We start from the raw sequence: 13,755 nt of genomic DNA, 5'->3' as shown, positions 1-13,755 counted from the left end.
TCCTGCCTGTGCGGCTTCCCTTATGGGAACTCCCCCATCGCCAGTTCTCTCTCAGTTATTTTCCTTCTAGTGAGTCCAGGGCGCTCTCATTTGGGTTGAAACTCGCAGCATGAAAGTCCACAGTCCGTTTTTGTATAATCCCGTGCGCGCCCGGACGTACTCGCCGCGGCGTCTTTGTTCTCCACAACTGTATGTTTTTACAGGAGTAATGTTAAATCAAAACTCCTTTCAAAACAGCATAATCACCATACTGGACATTTAGGGTGCAGAGGAAAGGCGGCTGGCGTTGTTTTTCTGGGTTGCTTCTGCGCTTGTGCTAATCTCGCTTCACTAGCATCAGATCCAAACTGTGTGACTTGAAGTGTTTCTCCAGCAGGGGTTTGAGCTGTGTTCGCAGCAGCAGAGTCTTTCATGTTTTTAAAAAAGATCCCCCAATCAGTGTCTCCACACCCCTGCAGGCTGCGGCGCCTCCTGCAGGCGGCCGGGGACGCCAACATGAACGCCCTGCGGGTGTGGGGCGGCGGCCTCTACGAGCAGGACGCCTTCTACGAGATCTGCGACGAGCTGGGGCTCGTGGTGAGTAGGCGCGTCTCAGCCGCCGTGACTCCCCTCCCGGCCGCTGTGGGGGGGCCCCGGGCGGTGGCTCACCCTGCTTTGCTCACAGTCGGGAACGATGCTCCGCGTTTGGCAGAGGGGCGACCGGCGTCCCGCACCCCAGGCCCGGTGCGGCAGGGGTGCGGCAGTTAGAGCCCGACAGACCTCTGCTGGCCTCGCTCGGCTGGCGCTGCCCTAGAGGCACATGACAGCGCAAGTTTAGCTTGGAGGGGCCCTGTCAGGACCTGGAGGGAGGGAAGCGAGGCGCTGCGCTGTGGCTGCGGTTCTCCCAGCAGCCCGTGCTGGTGTCTCCCACAGAGAGGGGCGGACGCCGGTCAGCGCGGTCACGGTGATGGGGCGGCGCCCGGTGGTCAGCGCCTGCCAGGCCTTGTCTGAGCTTTGCTCTCACCTGGCGCTCGCCCTGATGTGTGGGGATTCCCTCAGCTGTGCACAAGGAAGCTGCGCAGTGGGGCTGACCCACGCCCAGGTGGCCGCCTGGGCTGCAGACTTTGCGCCTTCACAGTACTGTGTTCCGACATCCTGGCGAGCCCCAAGCTCCCACTCAAGGTTGGAGTGAAGGAGGGATGTGGAGAGGCCGCGCGGCGGGTCCTCCGGACTCTGCCGGTCCCTGCCTGAAGGCCCTTCTCTGCTGCGCAGCCCTAGGCCTGCGGCCCGACCCCCAGAGTTCAGGTGGAGCCGCTGCTGCCGTGGTGCTCACGCCATGGTCTGTTTGCCAGGTGTGGCAGGACATGATGTTTGCCTGCGCCCTGTACCCCGCGGACCCCGCCTTCCTGGAGTTGGTGCGCCGGGAGGTGGCCTACCAGGTACGCTGTCCTGCGAGAGGGGGAGTCTGCCTTGTTTCCTCTTTCTTGGGCCTCTCTGCTCTTACTGTCGCTCCTGAATCCCATCAAGATCACGGTGGCGCGTGGGCTCCTAGCAGACCCCTGCCCACGTCTTGTCAGGGTGTGCTGACAGCCCCGAGCCCCCGGCCACTGGGTCCCTCGGCTGCCCTCCCTAGCCTTGCCCCGCTCAGGCGGCAGTGCTGGCCTTTGAATTCCTCAGGTCAGCATTTGACGTGACTGCTGGCTCCTTGCCTTCTTTAGCTTCCACATCTGCCACGTACGTGCGTCTCGTGGATCTGGGAGCTGAGTGCCCTTGCCTCGTGGCTCCGGGGCTGACGTGGCCGGGAGCCAGATGCCACATGTTGGTATCGGGCATCCCTGCGTCCACCTGGTCTTCCTCAGTAGCGAGTTCTCGCTGCTGGGGGGCGCCCCGCCCCTGAGCCCCTTGGTCGGGGACACCCCATCGGCAGCCCCCTTCGCGCTCACCACTGTGAACCTTCCCCCTGACCTGGTGAGACCGGACCGGGGACCCTCCCGGCATGCTGCCGCCTGTCGTGGTGGCTCGGGTGACAATGAGACTATTTTTTTTTTCTCTTCAGTTTTTATGTAGTAGAGCAGAGGAGCCCTGTCTTATTGGTGCTTGTAAAATCCAGCTGTCCCCCAGGTCACTTTCCCAGCCCCTTTCCAGTGAGCTTCCTGGCACAGACAGAAGAACTTTGGCTGTGACTGATGAATAACCACGGCCCTGATTTGTTTTTCATGCTGAGTGTTTAAAAATTGCTCTGCTTTTGTCCACGTTAGGTCAGGAGACTGAAGTCTCACCCCTCTGTCATCCTCTGGAGTGGCAACAATGAGAACGAAGCCGCCCTCAAGATGAACTGGTTCAACGTGAGCGACACGCGCACCTATGTCAGGGACTATGTGGCCCTGTACGTGAAGACCATCCGCGAGGCCGTCCTGTCTGTGAGTGGGGCTGGCACCATGCGGCCGGGAGCGTCTGAACGCGGCCTCTGCTCTGCGTCAGGGCACGTCCAGTCCGCTCGCTTTCACCCAGAGTGGTCTGGTGTGGGGGCTGCCTGGACAACGGACTCGCCTATGAGCTGAGCTCACACCAGAATGTCACCACCACAGGTTGTCTCTCACTCTCTGATCCCACCGTGGTGTCCGGGTTAGAGTCCCCTTGGCCGGTGTATTGACATGTCACTGCCAAGGGGCCCCGGGGGGCAGTGCAAGGCCGACGTACCGCAAGTTACCCCCGAGCGAGCTGGGCGTTGATAGTGGGGTGGCCCGCTCTGCCCATGTGTCTCCTCAGTGCTCCTGGCGTGACATTCTTGGCCTTAAAATGCCACTGAGGCCACTGCTTTTCCGCCTGTCACAAGGGGGTCTGTGTGTCGTCACTGACCAGTAAGTGGGGGTTTGCCAGTTTCTTTGAAGAGGAGCAGGGCTGAGGGTCCTAGCAGCTGTCTCTCCTGTGGGGGCAGCAGGCCTGTAGGGCGCAGAGGACAGAGGACACAGGGCGACCGCCCCGCATGGCTGCTGCTGCTTAGTTTCCCTTCACACTCGCTTTCCTACAGTGGCCATCCTGTGGCCCACCTTCTGCTGTCTCTTGGCCACAGAAGGACTTAAAGCCCTGAATGGAAGGAGGTCACGGTGGGGTGGGGGCTGTGACTACAACTCCTGAGTGGAAGGCAGTCTCGGGGTGCCCTGGGTGGGTACTTTTAGGCAGACTGGTAATTGCTGACTGATGGCTACTGCGAGTTTGGAGCCAGACGGAGAAAGCAGTCACGCTTGATGACCAGTTTGTTGGTCTCCCCCGTTTTACGCCAGAGCTGTGATGACACAGTTTTCAAACTTGAGACTGCCCGCCACACTCTGACTGTCCCTTCGAAGGTCTTGAACTCCGCCAGCGTCTGCTGCGGCCTTTCCCTGTGCTAACGCCCTGGGCTCCCTCACGCTGGCGCTGGCGAAGGTGGCTCTGCTGTGTGTCTGTCCCCGAGAGCTGGCGCCTGTCGCCCTCAGCAGGGAACGGGCATGTCAGCGGCTGCCCACTCCGCAGCCCTCCCCGAGCTGAGGCTGCTTGCCTGCAGGAGCCTCCCGAGCCCTGCCGCCCTCTGGAGCCCTGCTTCCCCGATGGCGCTGCCTTGAGGCCGGAAGCGAGCTCCAGCCTGAGACAGTGGCCACTCACCTGTGCGCTGGGCTCCGCCAGGGCTGCCGGTTGCTGCACAGGCCACAGGCGCCAGTGGTTCACTCACGGAACCGCACAAGCAGGAACTTCCACAAACAGGGAGTCCCCAGGTACAGCGACGCCCCAGAAATGTCTGTGACCGCTGCTGTGTCCATGGCCCCTCGGCCTCGCCCGGTCCCCTCCCTCCTTTCCCACTCAGCTGGAGAGACCAGGCCCCTCTCCTCCAGCTCCCAGTGCCAGCTTCTGTTAGTGGAGATGGAGTGTGAAACTGGGGGCTGTTTACACACGAGTCACTTCCTGCTTGCGTTGCCTTCGGAGGGGGTCGCCTGTGTCCCCACTTACAGACAGCTGGCGCTAGGCCTGCCCAGGGCAGCAGTGCTGGCTTGGGATTTGGGGTCTGTGCGCCGCGTCTCTGCTCTTCCCTGCAAGGCCTGTGGTTCTCAGGTGGAGGCCCCAAAACAGTGCCTGGAGAGGGGTGTGTGGAGGGTGTGGTAGGTAGGGGTGCGGCTCTTGGCACCGGGGTGGGGGGGGCAGAGTCCAGGGCGCTGCTGCCCTCCCTGCAGTGCCCTGGACCCACTGGTCAGGGGTGTGGGCTGAGCAGGCTGAAAAGCCCTCCTGCCGGCCGGGGCTGGCCCCAGGTGGGCAGTGTGGAGTGTGGGGGCACTGGCCGCCTCCCGGGGTGGGTGGGCAGAGGGAGAAGGGTGCTGGGGGTGCAGGGCTCGGCTGTTGCCTCGTGTGGGGGCCACTTGGCACTTCTGTAAGGAGCAGGGCTGTGGGCCCACCTGGGCAAGCTGCCCTCAGCTGTGACCTTTCCCACCTCAGGGAGACAAGACCCGCCCTTTTGTCACCTCCAGCCCTACGAACGGGGCCGAGTCAGTCGCCGAGGGCTGGCTCGCCACCTACCCATACGACACCCACTTCGGCGACACCCATTTCTACAACTACACCAGTGACTGCTGGGACTGGCGAGCGTTCCCCAAGGCGCGCTTCGTGTCCGAGTACGGACACCAGTCCTGGCCTTCCTTCAGCACGCTGGAGCAGGTGCGTGGGCAGGGGTGGCGATGGGGGTGCGGGAGCCCTGGGGGGCGGTGGTGGTGGTAAGGGGCCGTCTACTCGCTAGGGCCAAAGGGCCGAACACCAGCGTTCCCATTAAAGGGAAATTCAGGGAGAAGTGGCGGAACTTCCTGCTTCAGCTGCTGGGGCGACAGCTCCAGCAGTCATCGTGGGGGGCGGGCGGGGAGGCCCTTTCTGTAGCGCTCTCCCCGTGGTCCTTCAGGAGCCCTTGCTACTTTCTGAAGTGACCTTCCATGCCAGTGTCCCTGTGCCCAGGACGGCGCGAGTCTGCGGGTGCCGGAGTGCGCGGTCTTTTCAGGATGTTCTGACTGGCAGTGACTGACAGACGTGAGGGCCAGGCTACAGCGGCGCTTGCCGTTTGCCTGCTGAGGTGTGGACACGCGTCAGGCCCGGCCCCACGAGTCACAACGCGAAACTGCAGTTTCTTTTTCCACATTAAATACGGCTAATTTACTTTGCTTACGTTTGGGGACAAAGATTCCTCGAGGCTTCACCTTCAGGCGATTGCCTGTGCGTCGCGTGTCGGGGATTTTTAAGTCGCATTTCATGAACAGGCATCAAGTTTTTTAATTTTCAGGTTTTTGAGAGTGGGTGGGATATGTTTCTTCCAAGTTTCTCTGTGTGGCTGAACGTAAAAGCTGATGTTGTCAGATGCCATCAGTAGTTACTTCAGACGCTCATCGCGCTCTCAGAGGCTTAGAGACCTGTGCAGCTTGCTTCTGCACAAGGTGACCACTGATGCGTGCTGTCCGCTTTTGTTTTTCAATTTGCCTTGTCAAGCGAGTCCAAGGAAGTGCCGCAGAGTTGTGCTGGCTTTAGGGCCCTTCAGGGCGGGGAGCGCTGTCGTGTGGCTTGTGTGACATGACATCGCAAGGCAACGTGTGCGTGTCGGTGCGGTAGCGGCAGCCAGGGACGCCGGCAGGGAGCCCCGCCTTCTTCCTGTAAAGGACTGAGGGTGGAATGTCACTCTCACCCTTTACTCAGCTGTGACAGTCTGTTGCTTGGATAGTGGCATTTTAAACGGCACAGTAAGATGTTTTGGAAACAGGAATGTGTCTGGTAAGACAAGACTTGAGAGGAACCCCGACCGAAACTCCCCAGGCGCGGGTGGGGGTGCCGGTGCCCTCCGGTGACTCCGCTTCCCAGGCCCCCCCCCCCCCCCCAGTCCCTAGGTTGCCGGCTGCGTCGCTGGGGCCATCTGAGATGCAGATACGGCCGTTCCGTATGACCTGCCTTTCCACATCGGCAGTGGTCTCACAGTTTGTATCTCTCGTTCTTTCCTCAAAAGGTGTCGTCCGCAGAGGACTGGTTTTACGAAAGCGACTTTTCCGCTCACCGACAGCATCACTCTGGCGGGAACGCCGAGATGCTGCGTCAGGCTGCTTTTCACTTCAAGCTGCCCCAGAGCACCGACCCCGTGCGCAGGCTCAGAGACACGATCTACCTCACGCAGGTAAGGTGCGCTCCTCCCGGGCCGACACACAGGCTGTGGGGGCTTTGTAGGCCACTTGAGAAGACTGGTCATGTCTGCATGCGGTTGAGGTATTTAATTCTTAAAACACCTAAGGAGGAGAAACAAAGAAGATGACATGCAAGGCCGGAAATAGTTCACGCTGGCGTTTGTCTTTCCCACACAAACAGCTCAGAAAGTTGCACAACAAAGTGCAGTCAGATGTTCCTTGGTTACTAGGATGGACACAGCGGCGTTGCCCAGGGAGAAAGGGGACCCGGGGGAGCCCCAAGCAGACTCAGGTCTGACGCACCCCCACCGAGTCCTCTGGGAGCGTCAGCCTCACCCATACACCTGTCTGTCGGGCCTCTTCATGGACAAGGAGATGAATCGTGACTCCGAACACAAAAGTGAGCTAGGCCAGACAGCGGAGGCCCAGGCGTGAAAGGCGGGACGGTGCAGCTTCTCGGAGAAGGCAGGAGAAGCAGGCCGCGCTCTTCAGCAGGGCCGGAGCACTGACTGGAGGGAAGCGAGGGTGAACTGGAATTCCTTGTCAAAGGCGCCGTTTAGAGGGAGAAAAGGGAAGCCACTGATCGGGAGCATCGTTTGTCACGCGTGGACACGATACGAGACTTGGACCCAGAATAAATAACTTCGTTCCATGCAGTGATGAGGAAGGGACGGCCCGTTTACAAAGGGACGGAGACCTTGAGCCAGCAAAGGAGATGCCACGCGCTCGGAATCTGTGGAAATGTGCTCAGTTTTTTTCTTCACCCAGGAAATGCGGGTGGACACCGCCATGGCCACTCTCTGCACACACGGACACGGGGAAATCCAGCCCAAGGGCCATGTTGAAATGACGGCCAGCAACTGTGGGTGGGGACGGGGACGGCTGGGGCTTTGGGACGTTGTTAGTAGGGGGGAATTTGTTTGACCATTTTCAAAATGGTGTCTTGAATGACCAGCGTCGGGGGAGCCGACTGTGCTTGGAGAGGGGAGAGCTGGCTCTGGGAAGGCGCCTCTTGCAGCTCCAGGCCCCGAACACCTCTCTCCTTAGTCAGAGGCAAGGCCACCAGAGGCCGGGTGAGGCCACGGGTTTCCAAGAAGAGTCCTACACCCGTGCACTCTCCTCACACCACCCCGACGTTGGAACCTGCGGAGTTACACTGGGTGAAGCCAGCTGAGCACGTGGAAAGTCCACCAAGAGCCACTTGGCCTGGGGGGGGCCTTGACAGAAGAGTTGGGACTGGCCGCGGAGCCCTTGGGAAGACTGGGCACCTCTGGCCGCGGCAGCAGCCGCAGACACCGACGGCCCCGCGGTGCCCTTGAGACGAGGACAAGGCGCGTCGCTCAGACGCCGTCGAGCATCGCAGCAGAAGCTCCGTGGACGTGACGAGAGAGAGCTGCGACTGGTGCTCAGCAGCCTCGCGGGGCGTTCTCTCCCCGTCCAGCTCTTTCTGAGGGAGAGTTACTTTCAAATCACTGTGAATGTGCCAGGAAAACCGTCCCTTGGCCACGTGCTCAGCCACAAGGACGCTTGCTCGGGGACGGGGTGGGGGAACCCCCAGGCCTGTGCTCAGATTGAGCTCTGCCTCCAGCGATCGCCGTGTCCCTCAGGTGACGCAGGCCCAGTGTGTGAAGACGCAGACCGAGTTCTACCGGCGCAGCCGCAGCGAGGTCGTGCACGGGGAGGGGCACACCATGGGGGCCCTGTACTGGCAGCTGAACGACATCTGGCCGGCGCCCTCCTGGTCCTCTCTCGGTGCGTGCCCCGGGGCCTCGGCGTGAGGGAGAGCCAGGCGCGGGTGGGCAGGGCAGGGGCCGGCCCCACTCACGCAGTTTCCCAAATACACCCAGCCCCGGGCTTTCGCTTGGCTCACGAGCCAGGATGGTGCTGGTGCCAGCGGGGATGTGGCGCCAGTGGCCCCATCGGCTTTTCTGCATCCAGACGCAGTCAGCGTTGGGCACAGGGTGTGCCAGCCCCTGCCTGGTGCCTGGCCTGGGCCTCGAAGCCACAGCTCCTGTCCGCCCTGGCAGGGGTCACCGCAGAGCAGGCCTGAGGCGTCGCCCTCACCTGACGCTCCCCCATGGGGACTCGGTCCACTGTCCAGGTTCAGCTGCAGCGGGGGGCGGTGCTGAGAGTTGGGACTGAAGTGCTATGCGTCAAGTCCTGCCAGGTGTGGAGACGCAGGTGCGCGTTGGACCTGGGCTTGCGCGTGGCCTCGCTGCCTCTCGCGACCCGCCCTGCTCCCTGCGGGCTGGTGACCTGGGCTGCCTGCTGGCCCCGGCCTTTCCTGTGGCTGCGTGCGGGCGCGCCCATGGGGCCTCGATCCCGCAGGGGATCTCACCGCGCAGATGCCCACGCCCCGCGCAGCCCCGGAGGCGTGGCATCCTGCCCAGGCCTGGTTCTGGAAGGACTCAGCGCCCAGTGCTGGGGCAGAGGGGCGCGCGTCTGGCGCAGCCCCGCCCGGCCGTGCACAGCCACGCCCTGGTGGCTGCTGCTGACGCTGCCCGTGTCCACAGAGTACGGCGGCAAGTGGAAGATGCTGCACCACTTCGCCCAGCGCTTCTTCGCCCCGCTGCTGCCCGTGGGCTTCGAGAGCGAGGACGTGCTCTTCATCTACGGCGTGTCCGACCTGCCCACCGACTGCAGGGTGAAGCTCACGGTGAGCACCTGGCGCTTGTCCCCTACGTCCAGGGAGGCTCGGGACTTCCTGCCGTACAGACGCTACGTTTGGGGGAATAAACAGGTGATTTGTGTTGAAATGTCTGGGGCCTGCAGCAGAAGGTGCGGCCCTTGGGGTCTCTCAGGGGTGGAACCCCCATTTCTGCCGTGAAGCCAGCCTGAATGTCTCGGGGATGCAGTTTCTACAAAGGCCCGTTCCTGGGGGTTCCCTGGCCAGTGAAGGAGTTTCCTGGATGACAGCAGGTTGTACCTGTAAAGGCCACTAAAGGCCACCTAGAAAAGGGGTCTCAGAGAAGCTGGAAGGCCCTACGTGTGTGTAACAGGCACAGATGATCAAAAGTGGTGCCTCAAGTGGGAGCCGGGAGGCCCCAGGATGGGCGTGTGGGGCAGCGGACGTGCCGGACGGTGGCGGGCCCCGGCTCCAGGGCGTCCTGGTGGCTGCAGTTTGCTGCACACCTGCCGGCGAGTCTGAGACAGAGTCCTTCCTGCCAGGTCCCCTCCCGGCTCGATGCCTGCTGTGGTCTGGGCCGCCCCTGAGTGTGGCCCTGCCCGGGGGCTGGGGCATCCTGGCCAGCGTGGGCAGTCGCCTGGGGACGCGGTCGGCCTGAGGAGGGCGGCTCCCTGAGCAGCCCTTCTGCGCTCCTGACCTCGTCCGCCCCGCCCCGCCTCGTGGCCTGCCGCTGGGCCCCCAGTGGGCCCACTCCTTGGGCAGGGGTGCCGCTGGCCGGGCGGGGCCGTCCTGCTCCAGGGCTCTCACAGCGTCCCATGCCGCCCCCTGCAGGTGCAGGTCCATGCGTGGCGCTCGCTGGCGCCCCTGTGTTCGCTGCAGACGGAGCTCCTGGCGCTGAGGGCCGGCGAGGCGCGGCTGCTCTTCCAGAAGCCGGTGCCCGAGCTGCTGCGGAGCTGTCAGAACTGCACCCGGCAGGCCTGTGTGGTCTCCTTCCAGCTTTCAGCTGACAGCCGGGCCCCGAGCCCGACCAACTACCACTTCCTGTCTTCCCCCAAGGAGGCCGTGGGGCTCCGCAGGGCCAACATCACGGTAAGCGGCTCTCGCCTCCCACCCGCTGCGTGCAGGGGCCAGACGGCTTCAGTGTGACGTCGGCACATGCTCTTTTCCCTTCCCGTCACCCCTCTGCGCTGGGGTCCCCGGGCCTGCGCACTGCCTTGGGAAACTTGGGGCACCAGCCCGAAGCCTTGGCCCGTGCGCTGACAGGTGAGGCCCCGCTGGAGGTCTGTGTCACCAGGTGCCTCAGCCCGGCACCCACTTGCATCAAGATCTTGCGTCGCTCGGTTAAGGGTCTCGCTCCACTCTGCTTTCTTGCTCCGCATAGCTCGGTCTGCAGGTGGCTTCACGGTCGCCAGGGGAGGAGGAGGGTGAGCGGGGCGAGCGCTACAGCGGGCTGCGGGGTCCTGGCGGGCCACCGGCGTCCCTGCCCCCTGCACACACAAGGGGCGTCCTCCCGGGAATCCTGCGCGTCCGGCGGAGTTTGAATGTGTTACTCCTGCTGCGCCGAGACCTGAGAGGGTCTTCCGCTTTTACTGTAGAAGCAACCGCAGAAAGACACGGTCCTTGAGTTGGAAACGTGTTTCCCCAGTCACCACGGCGATGGCTGCGGCGATGGCTGAGTCCCTGTGACAGCTGATGGAGGAGTGTGGGGAAGGGATGTCGCTCGTGCAGCCTGAGAAAAGCAGAGCGAGCTGGGGCGGGCTCGACTCGGTCATAAAAGCGCCTTCTCTTTCCTGCATGTCCCAGGGGCCCGGGAGGGTTTCTCTGGCCTCTCAGGACAGCCGCCGGGGGCAGCTCCAGGCTGTGCCGGACACCAGGCGTCCTGGCCATGGGGCTGGGCGTCCGCCTCCCGCCCGGTCCCACCTCTCTGATCACCATCTGGTGTGCTGGCTTCTGTTTTCCTCCTGCCGCCGCCAGGGCAGGTTTCTCGACCAGCGGCCAGCTCGGCGCCTCACTCGCAGGTCCCTGGCCACTCGCCGGGCCTGTGTGTTGGTGGCTGACCAACACTGACCGCATGAGGTGCATGTGCTGAGGGTTCGAGGCTTCACTGTCGCAGGCCAGGGGGGCCCACACACCCGAGCATCTGCCACCGCCCGGCCCTGGGCCGTGTGCCCGAGAGAGCAGGCGGAGACCGAGCCACCCACCCGGGGGCTACCAGCTTTCTCACCTGGGGCGAGAGCACAGCGGGGCATCTCCACAGCCCTCATCAGGCTCCTGTGTGTGGGCATCCAGCCTGCATGTGGGGTGGACAGCACTGGCCGCTGCGGGGCCAGGGTTGTGTGGGGCCCTGGGCGGTCCGAGACCTCTGGCTGGGCCGCGTGGGGCGCGGGGTCCCCAACCCTGATGGCGTGTCTTCCCCTCCAGGCCGCCATCTCTCAGCAGGGCGACACCTTTGTCTTCGATCTGGAGACCTCGGCCGTGGCGCCCTTTGTCTGGCTGGACGTGGGGCGCATCCCCGGCCGCTTCAGCGACAATGGCTTCCTCATGACCCAGAGGACGCAGAGGGTGCTCTTCCAGCCCTGGGCGCCCACCAACAGGAGCGCCTTGCAGCAGGCGCTGCACGTGACGTCCCTGGCGGACCTTGGCTGAGGCCGTCTGCTCAAGCAAGTGGACAGCGCTGCCCCGCGCAGGGCAGGGTCGAGGCTCCTCCTTCCGCGAGCTGCCCTCAGGTGACGCGGCGCCCAGGCGGCTCTCTGGGGAGCGAGTGCGGGAAGCTGCGGATTGGCGTCTTTCCCGTGCGGGCTCATGACACGGCTCCAGCGGCGCAGCTTATTGGCTCCCAGCCAGGAGTCACCAGGGCGTCACCAGGTGGCCTGGGCAGCTCTCGGGCGTGGGCCTCAGGTTTGCACCCTGGCGACTGCAGCCCAAAGGTAGGGTGCGGTGGGAACGTGGCCACACGCGGGTGAACCCCCTTCACGTGGGCTTATGCCGCTTGCTTGGTGATTAATCATGAATTGCTGTACAATTCTGGATGGTGCATTCGCGATTTTCAAGGTGATTTTGCTCTCAGGGAAGTGGGCCGGGCTGGCGCGCGGGCGGCCAGGCCAGGAGCAGTTTGGGCCGCTTTGTGCACGTTTGACACGGAATCCAGGTTTCCTAAGTTGCAGCCAGGACGACACTGTGGGAGGGTCGTTCGCAACTCCCAGTTGCGCGGGTCACTCAGCACTGGGCTTTGAGGAGTCTGGACGGAGGTGCCACGCGCTTGCCTCTGGTGACCGCTGCACTAGGCGTGAGCGCGCCGTCCTGCTGTAAACCCAAAGCCCACGCCCTTGGGGCTCACGGCCAGGTGGCCACCCCCGCCCCCTGCCCGCTGGCACGGGGGCTCCGGCCGGTGGTCTCAAGGCCTGCTCCATGCGGAGCCCACGCGGGACGGGAGCAGGGGCTGCAGGGGGTCTTAGGCGACGGACAGGTTGGCTCCTCGGAACTGCACAGCCCTGCTCTGGCCAGGGGAGGCAGGAGGGCTCGGCTCTGCTGGGTCCGGGGTGTCTGTGCCAGGCCAGACACCCCGATCGGGCTTTGAGGCCCAGGGTCAGACTCCCAGCGCTGCCCCACATCCTGGGCCCAGTAGTGTATGGCGTCGCACTTGGTGACTTCCGCCACCCCCAGCCTCCTTGTGTCCCCCTGCCGGGACACATGTCAGGCTCTGGGTGTCCGAGGGGCCTGTGCCGGGAGGGCGGGGTGAGGCCAGCCTGGGGCCCCTCACCTCTCCACGTGGGTTCTTCCTCCTTTTGCTCTTCAGTGGGGAGCTCCTGACCAGCGGGAGACTTGTCCTCTGAGGGAGAGAGAAGTGGGGTACAGGTGGAGGGGGTACCCAGTATTTTCGCCTGGGCCCCCTCCTCCCTCAGGTGGGCCACACCGAGGGGCCAGGTTAGGAGAAGCACGGGCGGGGGGGGGAACTCGGGACTTGGTCCAGCACCCGCAGGCCTGCGTGGAGCGTGAACGTGGAGTCCACGGTGAGCGCCTCAAGCTGGGGGCTGTGCGGGAACACGTCCGTGCCTCTCCACAGTGAGTGGGGTTCCCTGCTCGACGTGCCGCCTGTGGGGACCAGTCGATACTGGACGATCTCCGGATGGCACGGACAAGACCGGGGTCAGGAGTCCCCTCTTCTTTGACCCTGCAGGGATTAACGGAAGACTGATGCATTCTGTGCGGCCGCTCAGGGGCTCTGGCGGCCCCGGCCTGTGGTCGGGCAGGACAGCAGCAGAGGGCAATGGGCCTCGCCCTGCGGCCCACTCTGTGGCCCTCTCTGGGGTACGGGGCCTGCAAGCGCCACCCGCAGACGGCAGGCCGGGGGGAGCCCAGGCTGCGGCCCCTCACCGGCCTCGTGCTGCTGCAGGCCCCATCGCCGCTCTGCAGACGCAGCACCGACCCTCCCAGCCAGGGGGCGCCGTGGGTTGCTCCCCCTTCCCGGGCACTGGCCTGCGGCAGCATCACCCAAGCACCTGCAGGTGGGGACACTGGGTGGGATCCCCACTCTCGCCTCGTTGGTGTCATTCTGGTTTGGCTTCCGTGACATTTGCGGGGTCCCGGTGTAGCCTGGGACCTGATTCCGGCGCCTGAAACCTCAGGAGATGCTTGACGTGAGGTTTGGGGGGCTGTGCCGCCTCATGAGACAGCCCCGAGGGGGACGCTGCGCAGCTTCTGTGACCTCGCAGCGTGGCACCTTGCGGGGCCTGGACTGGGCCTGCAGGCTGGCAGCCGGGTCCGTGGCGTACCGAGTGCGGCGGGGGCGTGGGGTGGCGCTGCTGGGTCCCGGCCTTGGCGGCGGCGGCCGGCTGTGCCCATGGCTTCACCCTTGAGCGCGGGGTGATGGTAACCGCACCTGCCTCTGGGTGGCGGCCACCTATGAGACGCAGCTGCTGCTGCTGCGGGGCCCGCTGGTGGCCACTGGCTGTTGGGCGGCCACTGTGCTGTTAG

The 13,755-nt window shown here is 63.9% G+C and overlaps 1 protein-coding gene across 1 annotated transcript in view; it reads left to right on the top strand.

Annotated features, from left to right (window-relative positions):
* Positions 1-12,690, top strand: part of MANBA (mannosidase, beta A, lysosomal) — a 37,735-nt gene extending 25,045 nt beyond the window's left edge. The window contains exons 9-17 of the mRNA XM_004686454.2: positions 459-576; positions 1,332-1,418; positions 2,238-2,399; positions 4,444-4,662; positions 5,984-6,148; positions 7,763-7,907; positions 8,669-8,811; positions 9,613-9,870; positions 11,203-12,690. Of these exons, the coding sequence (XP_004686511.1) occupies positions 459-576; positions 1,332-1,418; positions 2,238-2,399; positions 4,444-4,662; positions 5,984-6,148; positions 7,763-7,907; positions 8,669-8,811; positions 9,613-9,870; positions 11,203-11,427 (1,522 nt within the window). The 3' untranslated portion in view covers positions 11,428-12,690. The remainder of the gene's footprint in view (positions 1-458; positions 577-1,331; positions 1,419-2,237; positions 2,400-4,443; positions 4,663-5,983; positions 6,149-7,762; positions 7,908-8,668; positions 8,812-9,612; positions 9,871-11,202) is intronic.
* Positions 12,691-13,755: the final 1,065 nt, after the last annotated feature.

The sequence above is a fragment of the Condylura cristata genome, unplaced genomic scaffold (genome assembly GCF_000260355.1).
Source record: "Condylura cristata isolate star-nosed mole 26May11 unplaced genomic scaffold, ConCri1.0 scaffold00021, whole genome shotgun sequence".
In the NCBI taxonomy this organism is placed as follows: Eukaryota; Metazoa; Chordata; class Mammalia; order Eulipotyphla; family Talpidae; genus Condylura; species Condylura cristata.
The sequence above is the reverse complement of the archived record's forward strand: the minus strand, read 5'-3'. Positions and strand labels throughout refer to the sequence as shown.